This window comes from Zootermopsis nevadensis, unplaced genomic scaffold (assembly GCF_977971745.1).
Source record: "Zootermopsis nevadensis isolate Lab colony 2312 unplaced genomic scaffold, Znev_1.0 Znev_ptg000006l, whole genome shotgun sequence".
NCBI lineage: Eukaryota > Metazoa > Arthropoda > Insecta > Blattodea > Termopsidae > Zootermopsis > Zootermopsis nevadensis.
The window spans coordinates 6,176,599-6,198,510 of record NW_028259138.1 but is presented as its reverse complement, the minus strand read 5'-3'; the positions used below and the strand labels follow the sequence as shown (position 1 = coordinate 6,198,510).

Genomic DNA, 21,912 nt, shown 5'->3' with positions numbered 1-21,912 from the left:
CACCCATGGTCACCAGAACCTCCTTGTAACTACCAAAAATTCTATCATCTCCTTTCCTCAATGATGTGCTCCTGTCCTATTGCATAATAGCCAGCTCCTCCGCTGCACCAATAAGCACCACTGAATTTATCTCACCACCCACTGCCTGCCCTATATGACACCTTCAAAACTGGCCCCACCTTGAAAATGGCAACTGTAATGTTTGCTGAAACATTGGTCAATACCAAACATTTGATGCAGCTTTCACCCAAAAGCTGAAGTTATACATGGTAGCAGACAATGCCAAGAGCTCAGTCAGTGTCAATGTTAACTTTACATCAACTTACTTGACTATTCCCCCTCCCATTCATAACACATGATTAATATCATAAATCTTGAGGATGGCTGTCTAGGGTATTATATCATGCAGTCTGATAGAAATTGGTCAGCATTAGAAGAAGTGAAGAAAGAAGCTGGCTTTCATCTGGGAGAATTTTTATTCCAACTACCATATCATACATGTCATCTGCTCTACATGTCCAGTAGCTGAACTAGTGTGATAATAGAAGCATGGGACATTGCTAAAAGTCATCATATCCTTTCTTGAGATTTTCAACAATATGCTTTTGTTGTGACTCTCAAAATGTGCCCGTGTGGGCTCTGACACACTGATAAATGGGATTTAGGCTCTCTACTTTCCTCAATGAAACATGGCCCCAAAAGGATCTGGAATGTTTCTGGAATACCATGCAGAGGGAAGACTACTGACCAAAGGCAAATTTAGAATACAAATTTAGCTTTGGAGAAAATTGGCAAAAGAACACAAAAGCTAAGGACTTATCTTAACATCCACATCACTGTAGTAAGCCAACAGATGGTTTGCATCATTTGCATAGATATTATGTGAGGGGTCAGTTGTCCTTGTGTCTAAGTACCATGTCATGAACGCATACAGTGGGAGTGGAGGTAATGCACTCTTAAACTTGACATTCACTGGGAATAATCAGCTCAAGGCAGCTTTATCCCTGGTATGTACATACATGTATACACTCCATGGAACCAAAAGTTAGACTGACTATATGATGTGGAATAAATCATAAAGCACAAAACATACAAATAAGCTCAATTTGAAACATTAATTTGTTTCACAATAATAAAGGTTTAGCATAAAAATATTAAACTAAATCCACTGTTATACAGCAGACTATGTAAGTACAATAACCCGTAAAAGAAGATGGCTGTCTTCTGGGTTGTAGCGCCATGTAATCTGGTATAAGTTTACCAGTGTTTCAGAGGTCCTTGCTGCCTCCATCATCAGAGTGATAACAACCCAGAAGACAGCCATTTTTAGACTCACCACCATGAAAACCTCAAATCGAACACATAAAAGGATTATGAATCCTCTTTTAACAGCAGAAATTCATCAACGAAATACAAGATGTGTGCATTTAGACATCTTTTTAATGATACATTAAGTGTCTTCTTTTCATCCAAAATAGTTTTGAGGCTAGGTGGGAGACTATTGAAGATTTTCATTCTAGCACAGTGAGCACCTTTCTGAAAACATGAATAGGCTGGCAATTGGTCTATGAAGATGGTACTTATTTCATGTGTTAACACTGTGTATAGATGAATTTGTTTGTAAAAGTTCTAGGTTATTTACAATGAAATAGCCATTAGACAGGAGGCTAGAAGGGCCCAAGAGCTGGTATAGACATGGTGGCAAAGAAAATAATCCTTACCCTTACCAGGAACTGAGCCCAGGTTTGTCCTGCTTATAGTCAGCCACTTTTAATGAACAAATGTAAATATGGTGGGCACCTAACCAATCATTTCCTGATCTTTTGTGCTAGTCACTTTAGTGCTGAACTATTTTGGCTCATGAATATACTTTTGTTTTAGATTTTCTGTATGGATACATTTCCTCAATTTATTAATAGTCACTGTGTGAAGAAAAGTGTATTAAAACATATTATTAATGCAACTTGTAACAAACCTACTTGCATTTCTGTATAAATAAAAGCAGATTTTACATAAGTACAAACATCATAAAAACATTTTAGACCTTAATGTTAGTTATTGTGTACTGTCATCTGGGTTGTAGAAAAATGTATTGTCATCAGGTATGAGAAATATAAATGCAATTGCATCACTACATAAAACAAATAAATGTAGTTTTCATGAATGAATAAAATCTGTGTAAGAAAAGTAAACTGTATACAGAAATTCCTATAATTAACATTTTTTCAACAAGTGTACTTTTTATGTTTAAATCACTTTTGTACTAGCTTTGATGTGCTAGAACAGAAATTCAAGTCTTGGAATTTGGTATGAATCACTATATACAACACAACATATATAGATTTCTTCTGGTTTTATATATGTACAAAATAATAATGAGTGGAATACCTAATAAGATAAAATGTTAAATATAACTACTTGTATTTGCAGAACAATATTCTGAAATCATGGTATAAAAGTACAAAATTATAAACATCTCAGAGTTAAGTGATTCTGTTTTAATAGACTGAATATGAATTAAGTTTACGCACCGATTAATCTTTGACAAGACATTCTTCCTTAATAAAATAACATCCTACAGTACAAATATTACTGTGATTCTATCACAGTAGTTTAATTTGAAAGTCATAATCCGCTCCTAAGGGGAAGCAGTAACACCCATTAAGTTTCTGATATAAATTGGCTTCTTTTTAACACTGAATTGTATTAAATTTCTATCTATAAAATAATTTGAATTATTTGTTTTTGTTATTTCTAATTCTGTCACTCTTACTTATGTATTTAAATCATTTAATGAAAGACAGCAAAGATTCACACAACACACAACATGTACATAATGCAAAGGGCAGAAAATATTTACAATCTCTTAAAACATGTTTTGTAGCATTGCCTCATGAAAATCTAATAATCTTAATTAAAGAATGTTAAAAATAATTTGCAATTAGCATTCATTATAATTACAATAAATTTATAAAATTAATGTGGAGAATTCAAATTAATAACTTTAAATTACATATAACAGCCCAATGTTAATTAAACTCAGGGACATCAGAGGAAGGAGAGAATATGGGGGAGTTGCCATGGCAACATTTAGTCCATCTGAATATAATCCAATAATTTCTCTCATCACCAGAATGCAGGATAAAATCATAATATACGGAGAGCTAATATCACTAAAGTTTTTTAAAAATATGACATAAAGTTAAAATATTTGGGAACAACAATAATGAATCAAAATTACATTCACAAGAAATTAAGAGCATTCACAAGAAATTAAGAGCAGATTATGTTCCTGGGGACTACTTGCTACCATTCAGTTAAAAATCTTTAAAATCTTAAAATCTCCTATCTAGAAATATAATGATCAAAACATATAAACACTGTGATTTTGTACTGTTGTTTTACATGAGTGTAAAACTTAAAACTTGGTCTCTCAACTTAAGTGAAGAACAAGGTTGATGGTGTTTGAGAACAGGGCACTGAGGAAAATATCTGAACCTAGGAGAGAGGGAGTAACAGGAGGCAAGAGAAAAATGTATAATGAAGATTTTTATAATTTTGACTCTTTTTAACAGATATTACTAAAATGATTAAATCTGGAGAATGAGATGAGCAGAGCATGTACGATGCATGGGATAGATGAGGAAAGCATGCTTAAAGAAATGGTGTGAGGATGTGGCCTGGATTCATCTTGTGAATACAGTAATGAACCTTTGGGCTGCATAAAGAGTGGAGAATTTCTTGACTATCTGATTTTTAATAAGGACCCAATTCCATGGAGTTAATTAAATATAATCAAATGCTAATCAGAATGGAATGATCCTTCATAATCTGAAATATTTCTGATGTCTCTCACAGTGCTGCTGGAAGCACTTTTCTTAGTTTAAGAACATCAACTGCATAGATTATACAGAACCAAATGAGAAAATTACTGCAAATTATTAACTGTGAAAAATGTTGAAGTGATTATAATCCACTTGCCTGGAGGGAAACAAAGAAGGTGTTTGTCTCCATAAAATTTTGTATACCTGCTTATAACCCACAACCACCATGGTTTCCATCCACCTACCTCCCCATTCACTCCTCTATTATTGGAAATGCTTCAAACATATGTGGCCAGACATGACTAGAAAAGGTTCTTTTTTGATATTTGCCTAAAGGTTTCTGGTTTAACCTTTAGTCTTGGCCCCCACCACCTATCTCATTTTTTATTGGTTGTAGTTTTATCAAAAATAATATTGATGTTTTATGGTTAGGAGATTTAATATAAAATTCTTAGTAGCAAATACAATTTCTTATCTCCTGTACTTGATCTTTAATCATTTTAAGTTTATATACCTTGATTATAACACTGTTGTCTGGGGATTGAGAATTTACTTTGTTCTAAGGACATGATAGTGGAAGCAGAACTAACTTCCAAAATGTTGTGATCTTTTAAAATGATGGACAAAGGTAAATGTCCAAGAATATGCACCAGTTCCTTTTTTGTTTTAGTTTTTATCATAACTTTCACAGATACATGTATTTGACAAACTTTTAGAACTGCTGGATATGTGCTGTTGGGTGGTTTTACCTGCTTTTATGGCTGCAAAATATCATTAGATTGGATAGTCAATTAATAGTTTATTTACCAGGAAACAGATGCAGTGTACTTACACAGAAATTCTGTGACAAATATGGGGTTCTTTTAATTACTATTTTATACCTATTTTGGGATTATATCTTTAATAGAAGAAACAAGTAATCAAATTTTGTGGATAATCAGCAGGGAATTACTAGGAAAGGAAGTTTCCTCTAATTCTAGTTCATTCCTTTTCTACCCCCATTAACAGATGTTAAGTAAAATAAATGGAGGATTGAATTATACAGACAACCAACATTCCATTTATAAGAACATGATTCAGGAAGAAGTTATTTCCATTCTCCTATTAATTGCAGTGTGTAGCCAGCAGCAAGATCTTCTCTTCAGTAACATGTTACTCATACAATAAAATCCTCTCAGGTGATTGGCAGCATCAAAGCTAAGTTAAAAAGTAACATTTTAGAGATCTGCTTTGTTTCCACCATCAGGGTTGATGAGATTGAGTGAAAGGATCTTAGTATGTTTGTTCACCATAAAAGTTTCAAATCTTACATGTTGCTTGTACATAACAAACATGAAATCAGCAACATTTCTCAAGGAGGAGAAATATAATACATGCCATGACAATATAACTTCTTTGTTTCCATTTCATGAGTAACATGCTTCATCTGAAAAAGGAAAATTATAGAATATATTACAGGAAAACCATGAACAAAGACATGACCCTCATATTTGAGTGAAAAAATATAGGACCATTTTGTAGACTCTTTAGAAATCAGATTATTGTGTGTTATTGCACAGAATGTGTGAAGTGAATGAATGTAGGCAGAAATGTCTCTAAATGGGAGCAGCCTGGGGTGAAGCAGTTTGTGTGGGACCAATCTTTAAATTTTCTAGGTACACAAGAAATAAATTAATAATAATAAAAAGAAAGCTGAAATCTGTAACCTATCATTCTTGATGGGCAGTTTACTAGTGAGAATATATTAGGCTAGGTTTAATTATTGCCTCAAATGAGTTAACAAATACTGTTTAGATCAACGTGGTCCAACTGGCAGCACGTGGGCCGGATCCAGCCAGTGAAAGTATTGGTTAATTTGTTACTAGTTAGTACAAACCAATTTTTTTCGAAGTTGATATTCCATCACTGGTAAAAGAACATTCTGCTCAGTGCTGTCACTAAAGCCATTGACTTTAAAAGCATAAGATGTACGTTCTACCAGTACAAATTGTTATTTTATCAGATACAAGCTGTTAAAATAGCGGAGTTCAAATAATTTAAGTTTTCAAAGTAAAAATTTTGAGAGATACAAAATGTTGTAGGAGCAAATTAAAAATAATATACAACTCTGTAGTAGATTGTGCACATTTAAATAAAATTTATATTCCAGCTTAGAAATGGTAATTTGTCATTTCTGAATAAGTGTTATTGAAAATAATGACAACGCAAAAATAGTAACAGTAGGGGTTTCTTGGCCCTTGGGTCCAACAGAAAAACTATTCTGGCCTGAGTGAGGAAAAAAGTTGAACAACCCTGATTTAGATCATTAAAAAAAGGCTTCAAAAATTATGGAAGTCTTATTTGCCAATCTAAAAATATGTTCACCTGTCCAATGTTCCTTTTTATTTTCATTATTCTGACTGTTTAGAAAATAGTGGAACCTATTGTTATCAATAAAACTGTATGCACAAAAACTATCTGAAGGCACAAAAACAAAACAAAAATAGACTGACCAAATGACATTGATTATATACTGGAAAATATTTTACTGAAAAAATGGTTGGGATCTTACTCCCACTCAACTTTGAAAATTCAGTCTAAAAGAATGAATCCATCCTCATACAATAAAGTGTTCATTTCTAGTTTTTGTTATCAGATGTAATTTGTTTCTAGCTCTAAATATTCTACAGAAAAACAACTTCTGTGACCCATTAACGTAATACAACTGGCTACTGTGAATTTCTCCTTGCCATCTTTCAAAATGAACTCACCTCTGGAGAGTAGGTAACCATATTTCCAAAGCCCTGCTCATTACTGTATGTTAGTGGTATCTGTATGATAACCAAGACTACTCAGTATTATAAAATAAATTGAAATAATACCTATTCCAGATACAGAACCGGATCGTAACCACCTTTCTGCCATGGTAGTAGAAGAGATGGATCCAAAAGCATGTCTCCTTTCTGAAATAAACAGAACTATGTTGAAATATGGCTTTATTATTACAATGACAGACTGAGGTGAAAATATTTCTATGGAAGGGACTGAAAATAATTAATTAATTAATTAATTAATACATTAACAATCAGTGCTTACTTAAATAAATGGCATTACCACAGTGCTTTATGCATTTACTTTACAGAGAAAAATGAGTGTTTTGGTAATATGACAGATGACAATGCCAATTTGTTTTTAGACATACTGAGTACTATTTGGAGATGATGTCATAGTGACTAAACAAATAGCAGTGACTCTGTGTAAATATGTGTTGATTTGCATATGTGATATTACAGAATTAACAAATATATGAGAAGATAATGAAAATAGAAGTGATTTGTAGTTCATGCCTTAGGTCATATAGGCCAATCTGGGCATAATGAGCACATTAATTTTCATCTGCATTTGCCTCTGGCCACACTTGACAAACACTGTATATTTCTCATGTAAAATGTGCAGGTAAATATAGATTTATTTTTGTTGCCAATATGGAAGAAACTATGTATATAAACATTAACACTGTTATCTTCACTGTGATGAGAATCTCAAAAGTAAAATACAGATATGACAGCAAACAAAATTATGAGCTTATGTACATTATGGCCAGAAATACATCAAGAAGTTATAGAATTATTATTTTATAATTTCTGCTAGTTTTCTACATACATGGAAGCATTAAAAGGGAAGTAAATTTCGATGTTCCTTCCATAACTTCTTACTTAACTGATATTCTTATAATGTCACTTACTTAAACATCTGAGAAGTTAGTGATGCCTCATTAACTTTGGAATATTTTACTTCCTTACCATGTTTAGCTATTTCTTTCCTGTCAACTAGTATGACAGTGCTCTGTGGTGCTATGAATTCATTGGTACCAGCTTCACAATGTTCACCAATTTCATCATCTCCTTCATAAATATTGTTCCGACTACTGGATGACTGACTAAACATATCCAGTGAGTAGAGAGAACTGGGAACTATCTGTGTTGGATCCTCCAGTGACTCATTATCATCTCCCACTTGAGGTAGTTCCATGTTAATAATAGGAGGAGGTGGGATGAATGCTGTTTAAATGCAAAATGGTAATTAATATAACATAATAACAGACATGATTTGGTGAAATTTCTACTACAGCAAAAATACAGTAATTTTTGTTAAATCTAGAACACATACAGGCATACAAAAAGTGGAATGGAGTGCATTTCTTTTCAAAACATGTTCTTTAAAATTTTCTGTGTTGTTGTCCTTGAGGTTCATTTATTGCAGAAACAAATGTATTGTTCTTAAGGTATTCACACTATAGACGTCACAATGCATAAAATCAGAAATGAATTCTCCTCACATTTCATAGAATATTCACACAAACAGTTTTTAGTATAAGATTTGTAAATGTACAACTTTGGCTTTTGGAGATGAATCACATCTAATGTTGAAAGTTATCAAATGTTTTGGCAAACATTTCAGTTGGCATCTGCAGGGTGAATATGCACTGGTTGGATGTTTTTGTAAGCCTTACATAGGGCAGGCAGTACACAGTGAATGGCTTATGATGGATCTGAAGAGTGGGCTGCTCACCATTTGGAGATGAACATTGGAAAAAGAGGCAAATAAAAGTTTTTTTAATGGACGTGATGAGAAGAAGGGGTTACAAATGAAGTTTTGGTGACCATATAAAGGAGGTGACAGGAAGATTTAGCAACTATTTGAATAGGAGAAGAGGTCAATAATTTTTCTTTGCAGGCCATGAGAATGAGAGAAGATGCAGCCTGGTTTCACATACTTTCTCCCAAGCTATCAAAGAAACCACTTCCATCCATAAACAATGGTTAACCTTTATTCCCATCCATATCAAAAAACTTTTTTATCACCTCTTTTTGACCCATCTGGCCCTAAAAAAGATGGTTCTCCACCACCTTTACTCCAAACCTCATGGCCCATTAAAAAGAAGGCGTGGAAAAACTCTCATGTTTTATCCTATCCACATAGTTGCTAAATCCTTTTGTTACCTGCTTTCCTGAATCACATGGCCACCAAAAACTCTTTCATCTACTGCCATCTCCTTCCTGCCCTATATAAGGCTTTCAAAAATTCCCAACCAGTCCATACTAAAGCTGAAGATGGCAATAGTAATGTTTGCCAAAAAGTTGGATAACTTTCAGCATTTGACACAGCTCCTCTCTGAAAGCCAAAGTTGTACATTGAACGCCAACTACAGGAACTGAAGGACAAGAAATATTGTAGACCTTAATGAGATCTACATAATATATCATGCATGTTTTAGTTGATGAAATATTTCTAAAACATTCATAAAGTATGATTTAAACTTCATATAAAATATTGAACTGATATGAACCAAAATTAGATTTGCCTTATAAACTTTAGAGCAGACATTATAATAATTTTCATTGAAATCCACTGATTTGTTTCACAGATGAAATATGCTGATGGATGGATAAACAGACAGACATGACCTTACCATCTCACAAAGAACATAAAAATACCCCTGACAACATGAAGCAGATTTTTATACAATCTTGAAATCTTTCTAGGAGGATTTTGCCACTTCTTAAAAAATGTATCAGTGAAAGAGTTAAGCCACACTGATCTATCAAACTTTCCAACAAATGAAGGACATTCTTTCATAATCTCTGATTACCCGTAAGCTAGTCTACTCATATTCAGTCTGTCTTCCAACTATAAAGAATTTGAAGATTTCTGTCTTCTGGGTTATTGCGCTGTGTAGTCTGGTCGATGTTAACCAACGTTTCAGAGGTCATACTGCCTCCGTCATCAGTATTCATCGCCCTGATGACGGAGGCAGTATGACCTCTGAAACGTTGGTTAACATCGACCAGACTACACAGCGCAATAACCCAGAAGACAGAAATCTTCATATTCACCGCTGTGAGAACCTCAAGTCTTACATATAAAGAATTTATTGTTGTCACATATTTAGTGATTTGAGACATACAGTACTTTTTGAATTTTATTTTCATATTAATTAAAAATTCCTAGATATATTTTATATCTCCCTACAAAAACAATTATTTCCATATTAAATGGAACTGTTGCCATTTAAATAAGACATTATTTATAATATTTCAGTACAAGTTTGAAAGGTAACCTTTCATATGTAATTAGTTAATTAATCATCTTACCTGGTAAAGTTTTTAGTGTTTGTGGTCTGAAATGTTTTGTGGTTTCATAGAAATGTTGCAAAGATGTTTGAGGTGAGGATTTTCCTGACCGCAGGTGATTGTACAAGTATACTTTTGGTGCATACAAACACAGCAAGAGGATTTTTGCAGCCAGCAGATGTGCAGTTGCTGATACCATGTCAGCATGCCTTGGTGTGATCATTGCCACTGTTACAATTCCCCAAAATGTAAACACTGCAGCTACTAGAATTGATGCCAAGAGGATGCAGCGTGCTTCATAACACACATAATTTTCATCATCCACATCAAGTTTAGAGCTAGATAAAAACACAACGTGAGACAACAGGATCATGTAGTAATACAGTTAATAGGTACTAAATCTTTACAGGTGACTCTCATTATACACGCTTTCAGTATCTGTAGTTTCACATATTCGTGGTTCAATTTCAGTATTATGAGGAGCATCTGTGGCTATATTTAAAGTGAATTAGCAGTGTACCAGTTTAATATCAAATAAGCTGTATGCATAAAAAGAATCACTTGTGTTTAACATTTGCTTGCCATATGTCATATTAACCGTCTAATTGGTGTTTCAAACTACAAATATAAGAGATACTATTAGACAAGACAGTTACTATACAGTGTGAATGTTTAATATATTCAATTTTTTCTTTGTCTTACATAGTCCTGTACAACAACTGTTATACATTCTTACTTGAAAACATCATCTTTATTTTGTACTACAGCAGGTATTCAAACTGGTGACCTTCCTTTCTTGATTTTTTACTTCATCCTATGCCTTATTGCATACCTTCATTTCTGATCATCACTGTACTACAGTACAACATTATTACAAAGCACCAACTATCACATACTTGGTTACTGTACAGCATACATTGCAGTAGCAATATAATTTAATGCCAAGAACTGGGAAGAAGACCAACTCAAAAGACTGTAATAGGTTGTGAGGGACTGCATAACAAAACAAAGTTAAAGATACTGAACATATACACTGCAGTACTTAAAAAGGGGCCAGTTTAACACTTTTCTGCAAAGCAAAACATAATAAAATTAAATACCCACTGTCACTTTAAATTCTTTGCCCCTCCTAACATTGTGGAACATGGTACAATTAAAAGAGCTCTTCCCTTGCTAATGTAGCAAAACACAGCTGATCTAAATAGCTTGAAGAAACTGGATTATGACACCACACAATAGTATGGGAAATGGAATGACATTTTGAATTTAATGCATGCAATTATGATTCTTACCTTGAACAACATAGAAGTGCCACAGTAGCTGTTGCAGTAACAAGTAATATTACATAAACCATTGACAGAAGCAGATGTGACTCAAAATGCCCATTTGGGTAGCAACGCCAGAGTGGTACATCCTTAGAAACAAGCATGTAGGTTTGGGGAGGAAGCAAAATCAGCCAACCCCCTGCCAGCAGCACCTGCATCATTATCAGAGCTAAGGCCAATGTGAGCAGTCCAGCTGAGTGAGTCAACATATTCATTAAAGGTTCTGCACTGCTGTTGATCCACCATGTAGTAAAAGCCTGCAAGATAACATTGCAATTTGTCAGTATCTTCCCAGTCCTTAAATTAACTATGGTAGCAGAACTGAAGGTTCAACAATGTAAAAATCAGTTCAATATGATTCTGAGGCATTTTAATCAACCTCTCATCCTCACAAATGAAGACCTATCTTACCGTTATTCTCTCATTTTTTGGCCTTCCATGTGGATGATTTCCAGAAAATTTCCCCACCAAAAATTCTTTTGAACTTCACATGTCCATTTCATCATAGCTGACTACATTTCACTATCCTAAAAGTACTAGATGGTAGTATAACTAGAACTGTGCAATAGTACAGGTTTTATAAAAAAAGTTCAATCTATGAAGATGGCTGTTGTCTGAGATAATGCACTGTGCAGTCTGGTAGATATGTAATGATCAATGTTTCAGTGAAGCTTATTGCCTCCATCACTAGTCATCACCTTGATGATGGAGACAGTAAGGTCCTCTGAAATGTCAGTCAACATCTACCAGACTAAATGGTGAAACATCCCAGAAAACAGCATCTTTATATTTAATGCTATGAGAACCTCAAATATCGCCTAGTTAAATCTAAACAAATACTACTTTCTTACAAAATATAAACATCTTGGTTTTAATGATGGTTCATTCATTTTTGTTTCATGATCTGAAATAACACATAATTAAATAACGTTATTTGATAATTGTATTTTACCTTAAGTAACATTCCAGCAAAGATCACAGTGTAAGCAAGTCCTAGTAGAAATCTGCGTGCACCACATGTAGCTTCTGTTGGTGTCAACACAAAGCTCAAGTTTGCAGTGAATAAGAGAAGCAAACCCAACAGAATGAGATAACCAAGCACAGAAGTTCCCCCACACATGTTGCTGTTTGGTAAAGCTGCTGCAGCCAAAAAATATAATGTTGTCAGTACAGTCAGGAATGCTCCAAATAGAGACAGTACACCTAGGGCTGATGCCCAGGGATACTGGACTGTCTGGCGATTTCTGGAGAAATATCCACCATTCTGATCACAAACTGTGCAGTTAATCCCGCTACAATAAGACTGATAATTCTGAAAATACACAGAATTTGAGATCGTCAGTCCAATTCCTTTCTCCCAAGTTGCAATGCGCTCTGATCTCACCCATATGCTAAAAGTGTTAGAACGATATTTCTTCATCCTGGGGGAGAGGTGAAGTAGTTCCTCTTGCAGGAAGCTCCTGATTTTTGAAATATTTGTTTTGCTTAAATTGAAGCACTCAGAAGAAGTATTCATTTCAGAATGACTTGCACAGTGATGACTGAAGAACTGGTGTAATTGTCTTGTAATGGTCCATATTGAGTTAATAGTTTCCTGAATACCTGATGTAAAGTCTGTTGTAGTGAATAACTTCTGTATTCTGTGACTTGTATTGTCTTGTCCGTAGAATGTTTGAAATTCATGGAACCATGTGGCTGGAAAAGGTACTGATTTTATGTCTCTGGATGAAAGAACATTGGAAGTAAACCATTCTTGAAATTTCGCTGTGTCTCCAAAAATGGGTTCTTCAACATCAGGAACCTGATGTAAGGTGAATACGGTAGGACCTACAATATTTACAAAGTCAAAGTAAATGTACTACCAAAATTGTCTAATATCAAACATGTGACAAAAGCATTATACATTCAAGATATACAACTAGCAAAGTTGTTATGATTCTGATATTATTACACAATAAATTGTGATCATGTAGGAAATATATACAGGAAAAGTGTTTAGATTTATTATAGAACTAACACCATATAGTAGAATCCTTCCTGAAAAGCTTACAGTCACATAACTGGCCAAGAAAATTACTGCTCCCCCTTTTAGGGAACCTAAAGATTCATTACTGTTTCACAAAATCCTACCACTGAACCCTATTTTGAGCTAGCTAATCCAGTCTGCATCTTCACATGCTATTTCTTTTGGACCTATTTTAATATTGTACACTTTCATCCATTCCTAGGTTTCCCAAGCAGTCTCCTCTCTTTAGTTTATGATTAAAATTCTGTATACCCATAATCCCTGTTTGTGTTATACAAGGTCCACACACGTCATCCTCTTATGTTTGATCATCCTAACAATAACTGGTGAAGAATACAAATTATAATTCTTCTCATTTTGCAGTTCCTACAACCTCCTATCACTTCACCCCTCTTGAGTCCAAATATTCTCTTCAGCACCCTGTCTCAGACAACCTCAATCTATGTTATTACTAAAAAAATAAACCACTAAACTATCTTATGAATTTATAGACCTTGTTACCCTGAACATATATAGTATCAGATGGAAAGAAGAGGACATTGTAAGTTCTTACCAGCATTTCATGTTAGATGAACTTCAACTTGACATATCACAACATTTTGCTTTATAAATACAGATTATTTTGTTTTGAAATAAAAGGAGATGGGATAACAACTAGTGAAGTTGCATATAATTTGTTAGATAGACACGAAATATTGTTTTTTTCAGAAAAATGAATAAAACATTAATTAAAGTTTTACATGTTTTTCTTACCTGAATATGGATTTATACTCCAAGGACGAAGAACTGTTAGAAATACCAGTCCATTGATATGTTGACAAATTTCCAAAAATGCTCTAATTTCTTCAGGGTCTTCAAGAAGAAGGACCGCCATGGTACCAGGTTTTAAAGTTCTGGTAATGTCATCTGTAGCCATTAGGTTACTTGAACTGATGGCTCCTATTAGCTCTTTAGTGTTCTTGCTGTGTAAAGCATAGACACCAGCAAGGCAGAATAAATCAGTGTGTTGCTGTGAGTAAGTCTGCAACTGCTGATTCAACAGTTCAGCCCAATCTGCTGTTCCATGTATTACAACTATGGAATGTGAATGAGTGGCCCGTGAAACAGATATCATTGCTTCAATTAGGTTTTCTCTCAAAAGAAATGATTCCTGAAACAGTAACATTAATAAATATATGGTATAGACATGTTACAGACCAGTGGTGCGAAGTAAAATGGTGAAGTTGTCTTCACACCTAACAATTTCATCAAGGCACAAACGTAAGTTGTAGTTTTTAGTGCAATCTATATTTCATGACCAGTACCGATTTTAGGTACAATACACCGGTTTTGAGTCAGGATGTGAGGATACAGTACTGAGAAGAATATCTGAACCTGAGAGAGAGGATGTCGGACTCATCCAGTGGGTTCCAGAATGCTTTATCCAGTGGTAAAATGAGCTGCAGCATGAAACTTGTCTCCAGAGAGTGCCGAAGTTTATAATGCTTTGAGAGCACAATACACAGCCAAAGGGACCATTTACATTTCACAGATTCAATACTTATGTCAGGAATTAATTTATTCCATTAATTTTTATCTAGATTTTTTCAAAACAAATAATAATAATTAAAGAGTTCTGTCAGTAACTCACAACATGAATTTCTGTGAAGACAAAACGTTTCATCTAAAACAGTGAAAGGATAAATCTTGCCTTTTATTCACAGTGATTTATTCCCTTTAATGTCTGTACAGGTTCCGCTAATACATCACACAGAGCATGACAGAATTATCGCTTATAACTGAATGGCAAATTTTTAGAAAAATATTAAGTACATTACATAAACCATGTAACTTGCCTATTTTAATACATGGAGAATGTAATAGAATATGAACTAGGACAAATGTAAGACAACTTTAAGAAAGTTGAACAGAATACTTAGAAACATATAAGAAGACATGCTACCCAAAACTGGAAGCTGAGCAAGATATGAAAGCAGAAAATAGAAGAAAAGTTAGTGAAAATAAGAATAGAGTGTTATGAATATGTAGTTTTTAGGGGTGACAATCAGATAACTTTGAAAGTTTTGAAAATCATGATTCTTAATAAATGTCTGCTAAGGAGACCTATGACTAGCTGGATGTAACAAGTGAGGGAAGATATATATATATAGATACAAGAGGAACACTTATGGTAAAATAGGGAAGAAATAAAAAGTCTGACCCAACTTGTTGGAAAAGTTGATGTATAATAAGAAGGAACATAAAATAAGCAAACAAACAACTATAAAAAGACATTAGTGCCAAATGCGTTCCTCAAGAGGTCATCATCAGTGGCAACAGGGAAATTAATTCATTTAATCAAAATGGTTTAAAATTGGTTTAGAAAACAAATAATGAAGTAGAGTATTTTACAAAAGCATAACAAGCAACACTACACTAGATGTTTGTTTCACAGGAGTTGAACTATGCACTTAGCTATTGATCCAATTGTCCGGTGGCCGTAGCTGGTCTGTGGCGAGCCGTGGTTGCGTCGTCTGTACCTGTGAACTCCAACGAAGCGAGGGTGTTACTCACACACACACACACAACCACGGCTCGCCGCAGACCAGCAAGGCCACTGGACCATCGGATCAATAGCTAAGTGCATAGTTCAACTCCTGTGAAACAAACATCTAGTGTAGTGTTGCTTGTTATGCTTTTGTAAAATACTCTACTTCATTATTTGTTTTCTAAACCAATTTTAAACCATTTTGATTAAATGAATTAATTTCACTGATGCCACTGATGATGATCTCTTGAGGTTGAAACGCGTATGTCACTAGTGTCTTTTTTATAGTGTTAATAGTTTGTTTGCTTATTTTATATTCTAATACACTACACGGTATGCAAAGTTTTAAGATAATAAGAAGGGCTTGTTTAGCTTACTTTTATGTGAGAGTTTTGAAGGTACAGCTTACCTTACTTGATTCAGAAGACAACTGTGTTCTTTGAGTTGCAAATCTTTCAACAGGTACTACTAATGGAGTAATGTTTTGTGCATGCAGTAATGGTGTGACTACTTCTGCAACTGCTGAGTCTAATATAACAGCAGCTACAATGTCTGTCGGTCTTGGCAGCATTTCCACACCTGTGAATGGCATAACTTATTACTACACACTCTGTAGTAAAATCTTGAGTCACAGTAGTATGAAAAGTTACTTAGAAGCAAGAGAGGCAATTCTACATTAGATTATACAGTAATGTGATAAAATGAGAGTCAATTGCACTACAGATCTTTTGAACAATGGCTTTTACCAAACAAAACTTTAATAACACCAAATGTTCATGTAATAAATCTTTGTAACAGTACATTTTAGTTACCTAGAGCTAGACTGAATAGATGGTGTGGTAGTAACACTGCAGGTATTCAAGCAGCACCTAATTTGAATCTCAGCTGAGCTGCCAACGATCCTGACTGAATTACTTTGGGATTACACATAGTTTCACCAGATAACTACAAATAATGTAAATAATTTAGTGGAAGCATAAAAACTCTACTTAGAAGTTTTGTTAATAAAATTAACAGATCTCTGGTTTTATCATCCCCACACAGCAAAACAAATACATTTCTGTGAACTCTTTTTTAGAAATTAATGACTTGTGTAATATATAGTTCACAACACTGAACTTTATCAGTGAGGTGATGCAAGTAAGCTCATCTATTGTTCTCTCTCATGACACTTTTTTATATTTAACAAATTATATTAATGTAATTATAATAAAAATCTGATGAATACTTTCACAGTGTAATCGCTTAACAGCACCCTTTATATATTCAACTATTACAATACAGTACATGAGCTTTTTACAGTAGTTTTGTTTAGACTGTGGTCTTTTGGTTGTGTACCAACATTTTGGAAGATCATGCTGTCTCCATCTTCAACATTCTGATCAGTCTTACTTAATTTTCCTTTGATACATTGCCATACAACTCAGAACCCAGAAGGCAACAATCTAAATCAATGGTTCTCAGCCTGGAAGCCACGTGTGGCCCATTAATGTGTTTCATGCCACTCACATGCATTTGTGTAATATAATATAACCCTATATAATGAGAACATAGATGCTGCCTAAATTAAATATTTAGGTCTTAAAAGGTCAAGGATCCCTGATCTAAACAACAATGCTTTAATTTATTACATATACTTACCTACAGTAATTGCATTGAGAGATTGCCTGGGGAATGATAAAAAGTTATGGATGGAATTATAAGCATGGGTAGGTCTTGAACAGCTATCAAAGAGGATAAGTCCCAGTTCAATCCCTGGAAACATGGACGCGTTATAGTTGACCATACTGAGGGCATAGTGTAAGGCAGCTATGTATAGCATGGCTGTTGGATGAAGTTTACCACAACTAAAGTGTCCAACCCCCTGCTGATGTACAGAAGCAACTCCAAGAAGTGATAATGCCCATTTCTTAATTCCCGTAGTGCCAATCTGTTCCAAATAAATGACATAGAATCCATAAATAATTGATACAGAAACATATGCAGCTCCATGGTTTAAGATCTTTCTTCAAAAGCTGATTAGTTAATCAACTATTAATGAAATTTCTTGCTGTTATAGAACTCATAGATTTGTGACCATGTTTACAATAAAAGTCCAATGGTGAATCATGTCCTGAGCCAATTAAACCTAGTATATACTCTCACATCCTATTTCTATAACCTTTATTTTGATATCATACTCCTGTATATGCCCAGCTTTCCCAAATATCTTCTCTTGAGGGATTATTTAACATTTTATATTTATTTATCATTTTCCCCATGCATTCTGGTCCATTCCATCCTTCTTGTATTAAGCACCTTAATATATGAGACAAAAAGCAGAACTTAGGAAATTTATCATTATTTGAGAATTACAACTTCTTCTTTCTTATACCTTCCTATTCTCCTAAACACTTTGTCCTGAAACACACTGCATATATGTTCTTCATATAGACTAAGAGATGCATAAAAAATTTCTACAAAAACTTCTAAAAATCTGAGTACAGACATTATGTACTTTGTTAAAATTACTTGTTTCTTAAGATACCGCAGCAACCAACTGTCAATATAGGTTAACTAACTTACCTTTACAACATGAGGCATTTCACTATCTAAGCCATATGTGCCTTGACTCCCAGAATGTAACTCTTGCAGAGATATTTCTGTTCTGTTATCCATCACATATGACTTCATCTTTGTGAGATCAAGTTGAACCTTTCCTGTTGTAGTTATGTAACCTGCAGAAATTGGTTTACCTTGTTTTCCAACAAGATGGACATTCAACACCTAGAACAGTTTTGAAAAAGCAACCATAAGTTTGCAACAGGCCATAAAGTTTAATCAGGACAGCTTTTTCAAGAATAGGACGTCACAGATCATTACCAATTACATGCAGGATAGTTCTTCTTGAAAAGCTAATAGTTGATCAGATGTTCAAGAAATTCTGCACATTACATGGATCCTAGAGGCTAATTCCAATGTTCACAAGAACCTGCCACTGGAATATAACCTGAGCCAGATGAATCCAATTCACCTCTGACTTCCATAAGGGCCATGCCAATATTATTTTCCATTTATACCTTGGTCTTCCAAGTGGTGTGTATCCCACAGGTTTCCTAACTAAAATGTTGTGTGCATTTTTCTCCTTCATGTGTGCTACATGTGTTTTTGAATGAACAAATAATTAATTTCAAGTTATGTTCTGTAGCTGTGGAGAGTTTCCACATATATTATCAACTGAAGATTCCTATGCAAATAAAGTAGCATCACAACTAAAAGTTTGTTTGTTGTTAACAATAGTAATAGCTATTATCATATAAAAAACAGCAATGGTAAGAGCACATTCGTATATTCAATTTTCTTTGTAAAACTAATGAAGAAGTTATTGGAAGTAGAAAGTTTCCCCAGTGCCTAAAAATAATACATGAAGGTGTACAGAAGACATAAGAGGTAAGTTCCATGCATTATGAACATCAAATGTGAGCAATGAATTTCATGATCTGTCAACATTATATCAGGGGCAACAATCCCAGCATCCATCAAAAAGGAGACTGGATAGACCCCAGAGCTTGTCTGAATGTTATGTTATGATTGTTAAAGGCAGAAGTAGGCTTAGCTATGACAATTATACAGAATGTATGGAAGGGATTCTGAAGAATAATAAGTATTAGCATTATGCTTTGTAGAAAGAGGGTTAAAGGTGACACGCAAGATTTCATATGGATTGTGGAATGCAATAATCAATGAATAATCATATTTTACCTCAATATCAGCATGTGAATTTTCTCCATAACTAGAAAATGCCACAGCACTGAGACCAACACCAACAAATGCCATATGCGGGGCCACTTCAAACAGACGTCTGCGAACTCTAGCAATGTCCTGCATTGCTTTGCATATGTTGCCATCTGCAACATACACCTTATAAGAACAATATTTTTGCAAATCTTGGAAGATCTTGTTTCTATCAATAGGATAAATACGTAGTATTTACATCTTGAAAATGAAATTAAATCGGAAAAGAAAGATGACTGTCTTCTGGGTTTAGCACTATGTAGTCCGGTAGAAATTTACCAACATTTCAGAGATCCTTGCTGCCTCCATCATCAGGGCAATGATGGGGGCATTGAGGACTGACTTACTGGTGGAAGTTATCTAGAGCTGTAGTCCCAGTGGCTAATTCCAGAACTTCATAATGTTGGCCTTCTATATAGTGTAATGTTGCAACAAGTCTAGACACTAGCCCATTATGCTTCTAACATAATGATTTCCTGAACAACCAGTTTTCACTGCAGACTGGACAACATGGACCTCTCATCTGGCATCTTAGAAGTCCCTACCCAATCAGGTTTAACAACTGGTTGTCTTTCATTAAAGAAGAGCTTAGCACAATTTGCATGCACTCTGTTGCTGAGTCAAACGGTAAGATTCACTGTATCTTTAACACCATTAAACCAGTAATGCTATAATGGGCTTCCCAGTGTACTTGGCAAAAAATGTTGATAATGACGACAACCACACCAACTGGTTGGATGGTTGAGTTCTACTTGCTGAGTGGTATGACATCTGTTAATGCCATAACATATGCATTGATAACAGTATGATGTTCCTTTGTAATTAAAATGTTTCTGTACTAAATATGTACTACTGTTTTACACCTTCTACACCATCTGATCTTGACATTTAGCCATCTCTGTAGAGTTCAAATGCTAGAGTGCATTTCATTTCTGTGTAAATACCCACACTGCATACCACACACCACAGCACTGATAATGCTGTAGCTATTGTAATGTACTACATACTTTTCTTATAAGTCTTTGAAACAGCGATCCATAAGACAAGAGAAAAGAAGGAAGGATAAACTTAAGTTGTAATACTGTGCCAATACCAAATATTCTTTTGTCCAAAGTTATGAGGTTTCACAATACTGCCTTTTTTTTAACAAACCAAATTACTTATAACTAAATAATAATGAGTCCTTAATGTATAAGAAGAATAGAATTTAATCCATTTACAGAATAAATTTTTTATAATATCGACAGCTGTAATGGCAAATGGAGCACTATACTAATTTATATTAGAAACTGGAGTTAATGTTGGAAAAAGTTTCTGAGTACGCTAATAATCAACACTCTGAAACACAATACTATATTAAGCAGTAGTTACATGTTTCCAACCATGTAGAATGTTTCTAAACTGACCTGACAAACACTTTCTCTAAAAGTTTTTGGGAAGCAAGTTCATTTCATGTACATGCATGACCTTAAAATGGTCTCAAGTTGTCACTGTTACTAATGTTTAGAATAAACAGCTGAAAAACAGAAGCTATCATATATGTACACACATTTCAGACAGTGAAATTTACCTGAACAAAGCTCTCTTCTCACAGTTCCCAGTGCATGTGAAATAGCAAGAACAGAGTTAATGGTATTTACCACCAACGGATTCTGAAAATAAAGTCACAATTTCACAAACTAATATTGGAAAGGTGTACTATTTGGAATACACTGAAATTCTAAAGAGTTCTTCTGGCCACATCTTGAGTAGTTACATCAGTAGGTTCCTTCACTGATAACAATGGTTTAAAGGAACTGGGAACTTCTACCATTCTTACTTAAAGAAATTACAAATACAACAATATACCATTGTTACATTTGTCATTCCTTTTATGGTTACACTTTTACAATGTGATCTGATATAAATTTTGTGAGCCAGCAATGACCTTGATTGTCATTGTAGCAACAATGCATTCCAGTAATAACCTTGATTTCCACTATTGTGGCAATGTGTTACACCCTGGTCATGTCAGTTGCCTAAATCCTAGGAAAGATATGACTGACAGACAGATATGAACATACCCATAAGATGTTCTCATGCTAGATCATGAAAAACTAAAAATATACACTGGATTGTTTATTCTCAATTCAACTTAAACCCAGTTAGATGTAATGTAATTATGTTAATTCCTCAGTTCTAAATTAGATGAAATTCTGTTAGGTATGGTTGGGTTAGGTTGTGAAGGCTACACTGTATGAAGTAATAATATCAATATAAATACAGGAATGATGGTAACTATGTACCAAAATAATCAACTTTCATTTTTTTTGAGTACTTTTCA

The 21,912-nt window shown here is 34.4% G+C and overlaps 1 protein-coding gene across 4 annotated transcripts in view; it reads right to left on the bottom strand.

Moving 5' to 3' along the window:
* Positions 1-457: 457 nt before the first annotated feature.
* Positions 458-21,912, bottom strand: part of LOC110827964 (uncharacterized) — a 55,795-nt gene continuing 34,340 nt past the window's right edge. For 3 of the 4 annotated variants that reach the window (XM_087343610.1, XM_022060172.2, XM_087343608.1), the window contains exons 16-27: positions 21,160-21,241; positions 19,557-19,702; positions 18,381-18,581; positions 17,457-17,745; positions 16,225-16,394; positions 14,042-14,438; positions 12,215-13,089; positions 11,230-11,519; positions 9,959-10,275; positions 7,607-7,864; positions 6,686-6,766; positions 458-5,250 (exon numbers count right to left, since the gene is read on the bottom strand). In XM_087343610.1, the coding sequence (XP_087199736.1) occupies positions 5,231-5,250; positions 6,686-6,766; positions 7,607-7,864; positions 9,959-10,275; positions 11,230-11,519; positions 12,215-13,089; positions 14,042-14,438; positions 16,225-16,394; positions 17,457-17,745; positions 18,381-18,581; positions 19,557-19,702; positions 21,160-21,241 (3,126 nt within the window). In that variant the 3' untranslated portion in view covers positions 458-5,230. Of the gene's footprint in view, positions 5,251-6,685; positions 6,767-7,606; positions 7,865-7,910; positions 8,979-9,958; positions 10,276-11,229; positions 11,520-12,214; positions 13,090-14,041; positions 14,439-16,224; positions 16,395-17,456; positions 17,746-18,380; positions 18,582-19,556; positions 19,703-21,159; positions 21,242-21,912 lie in introns of those variants that run through there. The other variant, XM_087343611.1, reaches the window with a different exon arrangement.